Raw genomic sequence first — 11,267 nt, forward strand, 5'->3', positions numbered from 1 at the left:
TCTTTCGTCATCCTCTCATTCCTTCTTCCATCTATATTCATTCTTCTGCTTCGTTGAGTATACTGAATATATGAGTGACCTTAATATTAGACAGACAGACAGACAGACAGACAGACAGACAGACAGACAGACAGAGACCCCCCCCCCTTGATCTCTCCTCACGCTCACAACTTGACGCCCAACCAAAACTTTTTATTTAATTTTTCTCTTGACTGAAGCGAATCTAATTGGTCAAAAGAAACACAAATTACTGAAAAAAGCAAAACCCGTCTGGAGTTGACCTTCTCAATAGCGAACACCCTCTGTATAGCGGATTTCTTTGAGATAAAATTTTGATTATTGATTTGTGTGTAATAATAATAATAATAATAATAATAATAATAATAACAATATTAATAATTAACTGTTTATTGAAAGAGCATATGTATGTGTGTGTGTGTGTGTGTGTGTGTGTGTGTGTGTGTGTGTGTGTGTGTGTGTAATATATAATAATAAACGGTTTATTAATAGAGTTGCAGCCGGTGGCTGAAAATATACAAACTTACATTTGATTTAGACATAATGATATAATATGCGATGAATACATTTACAGGGCTGTACAGTACATAAATCAGGAGTTGTTTATTATTTTAACAATAGATGGGATGGTGCTGTTCTAATATCTGTCGGTGCGGGCTCTTATGGGCTGAATTTTGTTGTAGTGGCGGACTGCCCGAGTTGGGTGGGTGGCTGCAGGAGGTGGCGATGGCGAGGGTGGTGCAGTAGTCCACGGCCAAACCTTTCCAGTGCTTGGTGGTGGAGAGAGCGTTGGCGTAGCCGGAGTATTCTGCGCCGAGCATGATTCTGCAGGCCCTTTTCTGTTGAGAGAAGACGACCAGGCTGGTGACGCATACGTTAGTTTGGGGAGAATAAAGGCGTTGTAGATGGTCCTCAGCTCTGGCGTGGGTGTCCCAAGTGACCTAAGTCTTCGTAGCATGTAGAGACGGTACGAGGCTGCCTTGACTGTGTTATTTACGTGGGCCTTCCAGTCAAGTTTGTTGTCCATAGTTACACCCAGTAGTTTGGCAGACTGCACCAGCTGTGTGTGTGTGTGTGTGTGTGTGTGTGTGTGTGTGTGTGTGTGTGTGTGTGTGTGTGTGTGTGTGTGTGTGTCTGTGTCTGTGTGTGTGTGTGTGTGCGTGCGTGCGTGCGTGCGTGTGGTGTGTGTGTGTGTGTGTGCGTGCGTGCGTGCGTGCGTGTGGTGTGTGTGTGTGTGTGTGTGTGTGTCTGTGTGTCTGTGTGTGGTGTGTGTGTGTGTGTGTGTGTGTGTGTTAGTGGTGTCTGTGTGTGTGGTGGTGGTGTCTGTCTGTGTGTGTGTGTGTGTGTGTGTGTGTGTGTGGTGTGGGGTGTGTGTGTGTGTGTGGTGTGTGTGTGTGTGTGTGTGTGTGTGTGTGTGTGTGTGGTGTGTGTGTGTGTGTGTGTTTGGTGTGTGTGTGTGTGTGTGTGTGTGTGTGTGTGTGTGTGAAACTACACTACGGTGATTTGTTTTATTCTGATAAATGTGTTATAGGGATGTCGTGCCGTGTCTGCCGTGCCGTGTCGCGCCGATGCCGTGCTGTGCCGTGCCGTGCCGTGCCGTGCCGTGCCGTGCCGTGCAGTGCCGTGCCGTATCGTGCATCGTGCCGTGCCGTGCCGTGTCGTGCCGTGCAGTGCCGTGCCGTGCCGTGCAGTGCGTGTCGTGCCGTGCCGTTGTGCGTGCAGTGCCGTGCCGTGCCGTGCCGTGCCGTGTCGTGCCGTGCCGTACTTGCGTGCCGTGCCGTACCTTGCCGTGTTGCTGTTATGGGATCTCCATAGTTCAGGAAGATCTTAACTCATCGTTAGTACTTGTACGTTCTGGTCACCTGACGAGACGAATGTCTTACTCTGGTCAAGTCAAATCTCTACCTTCAGATTTCATTCATGGTCAGGTTAGGTTAGATTAGGTCAGGTCAGGTCAGGTCAGGTGTCAGGTCAGGTCAAGTCGGTAAAGATGATTAAGCTAGGTTGGTTAGGTCAGGTTGGGTAAGTTAGATTAGGTAGGTTGGGTCAGGTCAGGTCAGGTCAGGTCAGGTCAGGTTAGGTTAGGAGGTAAGTTAGATTAGGTTAGGTTGTTTCTTCAAACATTTCCCTGTGTGAGTATTCTACTCTCTCTCTCTCTCTCTCTCTCTCTCTCTCTCTCCCATCAGTAAACACTATGAGTTATCTCCTTGAGTCACCATAGTCCGCTAGAACACTCCGGGAAGCCAGAATTAAAGGCCAAGTTATCGTGTTATTAATCCAGGTCTATGGAGGGGCGCCATCGGTGGCTGTCTGATCAGGCGTGATATACTTCTGCTGAGTGTGTGGAGGGCGGAGGAGGGAAGAGGAGAGGAGGAGGATGAGGAAGGGGAGGAAGAGGAGAAGAGGAGGAGGAGGAGGTGGAGTGAGGAAGGATATAACACTCACCATCCTACCCCACGCCACCACCACACCCCACCACCACCGCCTCATCACCACCGCTGTCACCACCACCACACCCTCACACCACTCACCACCACCCCCCACCACCACTATACCACCACCTTCACACCACCACCACCACCACCACCATGTCACCACCACCACCCTGTCACCACCACGCCACCACCACCACCACCACCACCACCACCGCCACCACCGCCATCATCACCACCACCACCACCACTTCACCACCACTCCGCTGTCACCACCATCATTACCACCTCCATCAGTTAATCTTACCTGTGTTTACCGTCACTTGTGTCCTTGTTATTCTCACCACACGTTAACAGGAGGTGAGGGGTGAGGTGAGGGTGCCAGGAGGGAGGTGTGGGAGGGAGGGTGCCAGGAGGGAGGTGTGTGGGGGGTGAGGGGAGGGTGCCAGGAGGAGAGGTGTGGGGTGAAGAGGGTGAGAGAGGTGCCTGCCAGGAGAGAGGTGTGGGGTGAGAGGGAGGGTGCTGCCAGGAGGGTGTGTGGGAGGTGAGAGGGTGCCAGGAGGGAGAGGTGTGGGGTGAAGAGAGGAGGGTGGTGAGGGGTGCCAGGAGGAAGTGTGGGGTGAGGAGGTGAGGTGAGGGGTGCCAGGAGGGAGGGGTGTGGGGGTGAGAGAGGTGCCAGGAGAATGTGGGGTGAGAGAAGGGGGTGCCAGGAAGGAGGTGTGGGGTGAGAGGGGAGGGGTGCCAGGAGGGGTGTGGGGTGAGAGGAGGGTGAGAGGAGGTGCCAGGAGGTGTGGGGTGAGAGGGAGGGGTGCCAGGAGGGAAGGTGAGGGGTGGGGAGATGCCAGGAGGAGGTGTGGGGTGAGAGAGAGGAGGGTGAGAGGTGAGGGGTGCCAGGAGGAGAGGTGTGGTGAGAGGGAGGAGGGGTGCCAGGAGGGGGAGGTGGGTGTGGGGTGAGAGGAGAGGGGTGCCAGGAGGGGAGAGGTGTGTGGGGTGAGAGAGGGAGGGAAGCCAGGAGGAGAGGGTGTGTGGGGTGAGGGGGAGGGGTGGGAGGAGGAGGGGTGAGAGGGAGGAGGAGTGCCAGGAGGAGGTGTGGGGTGAGAGGGAGGGGTGCCAGGGGAGGGAGAGGTGTGGGGTGAGAAAGGAGGGGAGGGGTGCCAGGAGGGAGGGAGAGGTGGGGGTGAGAGGAGGGGGTGCCAGGAGGGTGTGGGAGGGGGTGCCAGGAGGGAGAGGTGTGGGGTGTGAGAGGGAGGGTGCCAGGAGGAGGGAGAGGTGTGGGGGGTGAGAGAGGGAGGGGTGCCAGGAGGAGGAGGTGTGGGGTGAGAGGGGAGGTGTGCCGGAGGAGGGTGAGGGGGTGAGAGAGGGAGGGGTGGGAGGGAGGGTGTGGGGTGAGAGGGGTGCCAGGAGGGAGAGGTGTGGGGTGAGAGGTGAGGGGTGCCAGGAGGGAGAGGTGTGGGGTGAGGGGTGGGTGCCAGGAGGGAGAGGTGGGGTGAGAGGGGAGGGGGCCAGGAGGGAGAGGTGGGGAGAGGTGAGGGGTGCCAGGAGGAGAGGTGAGGTGTGTGAGGAGGGAGAGGAGGGAGAGGGTGAGGTGTGAGAGGATAGGTAATTAGTCAGTGTCACTGCATCGGTCGTTTGTCATGGTGTAACGAGGCAATCCAACCATATGCTGAAGTTGATCCATGATGTGAGCCGGAGGAAGGAGAGAGAGAGAGAGAGAGAGAGAGAGAGAGAGAGAGAGAGAGAGAGAGAGATTACCAGTATCCTGTTTCAAGAATTTAAACAAAGTGCATTGTGACCATCCTTTAACCCTCTCCCCCCCACACACTATACTATTCATTACCGCAGCAACGAAAACACAACACAATTTGCATGGAATTTTACCTCGCCTGTCTTCCCTCCCTCTCTTCCCCACCATCCCTCTCTCCCCCACCCTCCCTCCCTCCTGCCTCACCTCCGTTTCCTCCTCCTCAACCACCCCTGCACCCCCCACCTTCCCCAGAACACTGTAAACCCATGAAAAAGTTTAATTAGCTGAATTAATTCAGTTTGTCTCCTGGCCCTAACCTACCAACCCACCTGTTTCTCCCACCCCCCCCCATTCCCCCACCCTCTCCCCCACCTCTTCCTGACCCTTCCCCACCTCTCTCCCCAATCTTCCCCCACCTCCCCTGACCCCCACCCTCTCCTTGACCCCTCTCTCCCCACCCTCTTCTTGACCCTCCCCCACCCTCTCCCTTGACCCTTCCCCCACCTCTCTTCCCACCCTTCAATTCTCTCCCCACCCTTCCCCACCCTTCCCACCTCTCCCCCACTCCTCTCCCCCCACCCCCTCTCCCCCCACCCTCTCTCTTAACAATAGGACAAAACAATGGGTTTCACCTGATAAGCAATTAGGCATTTTAGTGTGCTTGTTAGGGGTGTGACCTCCCTTGTGTATAAGGTAAGAGAGAAGGAGGGTGGTGGTGGTGTACCCGAGGCTGTTGCTTGGTAGAAGGGGAGCGGCCGCCCAGTTGATACAACACTCACCTCCTGTCCCAAGGGTCACTGGTTCTCGCCCGGGGCACCCACAGTCGACCTACCTGTAAATGGATACTAGACTTTAAAGATAGGAAATTGAAGGCTATCGAGTGCCGTGCCCACTCCATTTTTTCCCTGTGTATAAAGACTTAGTATTCGGTGTGTGGCATCTGTACTGCTCTCCATCAGCTGCAAGACCTTTGGGACGCACTTACAGGTGTTTACAATACTGTAGTTTGCTTCTGTTTATATCTTTTTTACACTCAAGTGACATTATAACCAGAGAGATCTGTACTCTCTCACGTACCAAGACTGATGAGGGATCTACTCAGAGTAAAAGATGATATACCTTAGTTGTTGTAGTGTAGGAGAGGTACAGGTGCAGGTACAGGTACAGGTGCAGGTGCAGGTACAGGTGCAGGTACAGGTGCAGGTGCAGGTACAGGTGCAGGTACAGGGACAGGTACAAGTGCAGGTACAGGTGCAGGTACAGGGACAGGTGCAGGTACAAGTGCAGGTACAGGTGCAGGTACAGGGGACAGGTGCAGGTGGGGACAGGTGAGAGTGCAGGTACAGGGACAGGTGCAGGTACAGGGACAGGTGCAGGTACAGGTGCAGGCACAGGTACAGTGCAGGTACAGTGGGTGCAGGTACAGGGACAGTGCAGGTAGGGACACAGGACAGGTGCAGGTACAGTGTACAGGGCAGGTACAGGTACAGGTACAGGACAGGTGCAGGCAGTGCAGGTACAGGTGCAGGTACAGGGACAGGTGCAGGTACAAGTGCAGGTACAGGTGCAGGTACAGGGACAGGTGCAGGTACAAGTGCAGGTACAGGTGCAGGTACAGGGACAGGTGCAGGGTGCAGGTGCAGGTGAGGTGCAGGTGCAGGTACAGGACAGGTGCAGGTACGGAGTGCAGGTACAGGCCAGGTGCAGGTACAAGTGCAGGTACAGGTGCAGGTACAGGGACAGGTGCAGGTAGTGCAGGTACAGGTGCAGGTGCAGGTGCAGGCACAGGCAGGTGTGCACAGGTACAGGTGCAGGTGCAGGTGCAGGTACAAGGGTACAGGTATAGTGCAGGTACAGGTGCAGGTGCAGGGACAGGTACAGGGTGCAGGTACAGGTGCAGGTACAGGTGCAGGTACAGGTGCAGGGTACAGCAGGCAGGTGCAGTATAGTGCAGGTACAGGTGCAGGTACAGGTACAGGAGGTAGGTACACACAGGTGCAGGTACAGGCAGGTGCACAGGTACAGGTGTACAGGTGCAGGTACAGGTGCAGGTGCAGGTACAGGTGCAGGGTGGTGCAGGTGGTGCAGGTACAGGTGCAGGCACCAGGTACACAGGTACAGGTGCAGGTACAGGTACAGGTAGGCAGGTGCAGGCAGGTGGGGGTGCAGGCAGGTACAGGCAGGAGGGTGCAGGTACAGGTGCAGGTGCAGGTACAGGTGCAGGTACAGGTACAGGTGCAGGTGCAGGTGTAGTGCAGGTACAGGTACAGGCAGGTACAGGTACAGGTGCAGGTACAGGTGCAGTGCAGGTACAGGTACAGGTGCAGGTACAGGTGCAGGTACAGGTACAGGTGCAGGTATGGGTGCAGGTGCAGGTGCAGGTGACAGGTACAGGACAGGTACAAGTGCAGGTACAGGTACAGGTGCAGGAGTGCAGGTACAGGTGGCGGTACAGGGACAGGCAGGTGGCGGTACAGGTACAGGTAGAGGTGCAGGTACAAGTGCAGGTGCAGGTACAGGTACAGGTAGAGGTGCAGGTGCAGAGTGTACAGGTGCAGTGTAGGTGCAGGTAGGTACAGGTACAGGTGCAGGGGTACAGGTGCAGGTACAGGTACAGGTGCAGGGTGCAGGGTACAGGTACAGGTGCAGGTGCAGGTGTACAGGTACAGGACACAGGGGTACAGGTACAGGTGCAGGTGCAGGTACAGGTACAGGTACAGGTGGTATGGGTACAGGTGACAGGTACAGGCAGGTACAGGTGCAGTACAGGTACAGGTACAGGTGCAGGTACAGGTACACAGGTACAGGTACAGTGCAGGCACAGGTGTACAGGTGCAGGCACAGGTACAGGTACAGGTACAGGTACAGGTGCAGTACAGGTACAGGTACAGGTACACAGGTACAGGTGTGGGTGCAGGTACAGGTACAGGTGCAGGTACAGGTACAGGTACAGGTACAGGTGGACAGGTACAGGTGCAGGTACAGGTACAGGTACAGGTACAGGTGCAGGTGGGTGCAGGTACAGGTGCAGGTACAGGGACAGGTACAGGTGCAGGCAGGTACAGGACAGGTACCACAGGTGAGACAGGGTACAGGTGCAGGTACAGGCAGGTGCAGGTGCAGGTACAGGTGCAGTGCAGGGACAGGTGCAGCTGCAGGTGCAGGTACAGGTTACAGGTGTACAGGTGGGCAGCAGGGTACAGGTGCAGGGGCAGGTACAGGTGCAGGCAGGTGGGCACAGGACATGACATGTGTAGGTACAGGTGCAGGTGCAGGCAGGTGCAGGTACAGGTGCAGGTACAGGTGCATGTACAGGGACAGGTGCAGGTGCAGGTACAGGTGCAGGTACAGGTACAGGTGCAGGTACAGGTACAAGTGCAGGTGTAGACACAGGAACAGGTAATACAACATAACAATAACAATGTCAGGTAAAAGATCAACTTGATGTTTGTCTAAATCTAAATCATGACGTAACAATCAGCAACGGGAAAATCATGACGTAACAATCAGCAACAGGTAAATCATGACGTAACAATCAGCAACGGGTAAATCATGACGTAACAATCAGCAACGGGTAAATCATGACGTAACAATCAGCAACGGGTAAATCATGACGAAACAATCAGAATATATTGAACTGTATCCAAAATTGGACTATCAACAGCCACGTCACCATCAACCATACCAAGACCAAGGTTATACACATCAACCTCTCCTCTCACCTTGCCCCACCTCCCTCCATTACTTTGGGCCCCAACACACTCCAGGTTGTGAACTCCACCAAACTCCTCGGCGTCACTATAGATAACAAACTAAATTGGAAAACACACGTCAGTACAATTGTCAAATGTTCCAGTTTTCGTCTCCACCTCCTCCGCCGACTCGAGTCCTTCGGAGTTCATACTTCCCAAGCTCACCTATACCTCCCCTGCCTGGTCTTCCTCCCTAAATGCCACACAACGGAATCACCTATAAAAAGTGCAGACGATGGCATGCAAGATTACCCTCTCCCCCTCCTACTCCACATATCAAGAAGTGCTCAACACACTGACCCTCTCGGCTCTCTCTTATCATCACCGCGACCTCGTCTGCAAATTTGGTGAAAAGCTTCAGCACCATCCTCGACACCTGCTCCTATTTCCACCCGAGATCCCTCGTCCGTGAATTGCTTTTCGACACCAAAACCGCATCCAGCTCATACGAGCACGGATTGATCGCCGTAAGATCAGCCCAGTCCCACCCATTGTAAAAATTTTCAACAACTTGTATCAACTAGTGTATTTACTCCCAGTCAATCTTACCCTTTTGCACTGTCATTATATTGAAATGCCCTATACAGTAGTATAACCTTTCCCCACCTAGTTATTATATATCATATTTGTATCACTTATGTTACTTGTATATTAATAGTCAATCTAGTGACCCATTCCTCAAATATGTAATGTATATTTTCAGCCTTCCGACTACCAAGCCGGAAGGCTTGGTACACTCACCCACTACTACTACTACTTTACTGTCACTCGGAATCGAGTATAATGATTATCCAGCTAAGATACAATGATATGAGTTATTAAGTTTGTCACCTAGATTGGTGAGTTTTGAGATGACTAAAAAGGACGATACGGGTCCCGCAGCGTCGTCCACATTCGTTGCACATGTGAAGGGCTGCATCTAGTGCAGGAGAGGCAGTGGCAGCGTCTTTCCGGCATTGGCGCTTGTCTGCCTCGGTTTGCAGTCGGGCTAACTCGAAAGTATTGACACCTTCTCGTGTGGTGCGCCTCCAAGCGTTACGATGTGGAGTAATCGACTCGAAGGTGGGGGAGTCGATTTGGCACCTCTTCAGGTTTGTATTAAGACTATCCTTACAACTTTTCAATTACCCGCCAGCGTTACGTTTACTATTCGTTAGGTGACTATAAAGTAGCTGCTTTGGCAGTCTACTGTCGTCCATGCGGGTAACATGGCCAGTCCAGAGTAGTGGTTAATGGATAATCGTATCCTCGATGCTCCTACAGTTGGTGTCAGCAAGAATACTGGCATCTGTTCTCCTGTCTTCCCAGCAGACTCGGAGGATGGAACGTAGACTGTGTTGGTGAAAGTTTTCAAGTGCCTTGAGGTGCCTCCTGTATGTGAACCATGTCTCACTGCCACATAGCAGGGTGGGCAGGACCACTGCTCGATATACGTGCAGCTTTGTAGATAATCTCAGCTCCCTACAGCTGAAGACAAGGTTTCGGAGTCTGCCAAAGGCTTGAGCTGCACACCTTATCCGATGCTGAATCTCTTCATCAATGTCCGCTTTGGTGGACAGGTGAGAGCCGAGATACCGAAAGTGGGTAACATTTAAAGCGGGTAGTACCGTTAACCTGGATGGATGGTGGAGGTGTGGCTGAACCAGGGGCAGGCTGAAAGAGAATCGGAGTCTTATTAACATTCACCTCAAGGCCGAAGTGTGCATACTCATCTGCATAGGTGTTCAGGATCTCCTGTAGGTCGTGTACAGTGTAAGCAACAAGGGTAAGGTCGTTTGCATACTGAAGTTCAGTAATGGAAGTTGCCGATACCTTTGTTCTTGCCTGGAGTCGTCTTAAGTTGAAAAGACCCCCTTCACCCTGTATTCAATGTCCACCCCGCCGGCTAAATTGGCACTGGCACGAGTAAGGAAGGCAGCCAAGAAAATGGAAAAGAGAGTTGTCACCAGTACACACCATTGTTTAACCCCCGTTTGGATGGGGAACAACTCAGACTGGGTGCCGTTGTGTAGGACATTGTCGTTCATGCCATGGTGGAGTTGCTTCACAATGGCGATGAATTTTGGTGAGCAGCCAAAACGGCTAAGGGTCCACCAGAGGGCTTCCCTGTTGACCGAGTCGAAGGCCTTTGGTTAGGTCGATGAAGGCTATGTACAAGTCACGACCTCTGTTCTCTGCACTTTTCCTGTATCTGGCGGACAGCAAAGATCATGTCATTGGTGCCACGTGATGGTCTAAAACCACTTTGAGATTATGGGAGGAAGTTTTCCGCCTGAGGAAGGAATCTGTTAAGGAGGAATCGGGCAATAATCTTGCCAGCCACGGAGAGCAGGGAGATCCCACGGTAGTTGCCACAGTCTGATTGGTCTCCCTTGTTCTTATAAATATTGATAATGGAGGCATCTTTAAGAGCTTGGGAGATTTCCTTCTTTTCCCATATATTCTCCAGGAGAGAGTGGAGACAGAGGGTAAACAGAGGTCCTCCTGCTTTTTACACCTCGGCTGGGATTCCAACAGGCCCTGAGGCTTGTTATTTTTCATCTGTTTGATGGCAGTAACTATCTCATCCAGGGATGGAGGATAGCTGAGGTGGGTCAGCTCTGGATGCTGTGGGACCTGCTGGGTTGTCAGGACATCCACATCGGTGTTTCGGTTGAACAGTGAATGGTAGAGCTCTTTTCAGGGCTGAAGGCTTCATCGTCTTTAATTATGAAGTTACCTTCCGATGAGCAGAGGGGGGGCTGCGACACGAGTGGTTGGCCCATAAAATGTTTTAATGGAATTGAAAAAGTCCCGCATCTTGTGCTGATCTGCATGTTTTTGTATTTCACATGCTATATTTTTAAGCCAGTCACTCTTTAGAATGCGAAGTTCTCTCTGGGCTGCTGCTTTCTTCTTGCGGAAGGTATCAGCTTTGGTCCGAGATTTAGGGTTGTCCTGCCAGTCAGTAAAAGCAGCACGTTTATCTCCAATGAGTACTTTGACTGCCGGGTCATTTTCATCAAACCAGTCCTGGTGTATCCTTTTGATCTGGCCAAGGGTCTCTGCAAGATTTTGTCATAACAGTATTAAGAGTATCCCATCCGGCACTGAGATTCACGTTGTTTGCTGTTGGGTTGTTTATAAGCCCGTGTTCGAGCTGCTCTCTGAAAGCATCTGCTACTGCTGGATGCTCCAGACACTTAGTATTAAAACCTCTTCTGGAGGCTTGCTGCCTTTGCCGTTTTGGGGCGACATGGAGTGAGAGCTTGGCTCTAACAAGCCGATGATCAGTGTCACAGTAGTCTGAACCACGCATGGCACGGGTGTTGAGGACATCTC

The 11,267-nt window shown here is 52.7% G+C and overlaps 1 protein-coding gene across 1 annotated transcript; it reads left to right on the forward strand.

Moving 5' to 3' along the window:
- The first annotated feature begins 1,551 nt into the window (after window positions 1-1,551).
- Window positions 1,552-1,833, forward strand: LOC121853511 (keratin-associated protein 10-8-like). The gene has a single exon (XM_042347663.1). It carries the CDS (start codon window positions 1,552-1,554, stop codon window positions 1,831-1,833), a length of 282 nt encoding a protein of 93 aa, XP_042203597.1.
- The last annotated feature ends 9,434 nt before the right edge of the window (window positions 1,834-11,267 follow it).

This window comes from Homarus americanus, unplaced genomic scaffold (genome assembly GCF_018991925.1).
Source record: "Homarus americanus isolate GMGI-L3 unplaced genomic scaffold, GMGI_Hamer_2.0 scaffold4896, whole genome shotgun sequence".
NCBI classification, from domain to species: domain Eukaryota; kingdom Metazoa; phylum Arthropoda; class Malacostraca; order Decapoda; family Nephropidae; genus Homarus; species Homarus americanus.

Excerpts from the sequence above, each read along its gene's own strand:
- LOC121853511 (XM_042347663.1), top strand. The coding sequence starts at position 1,552 with ATGTCGTGCCGTGTCTGCCGTGCCGTGTCGCGCCGATGCCGTGCTGTG.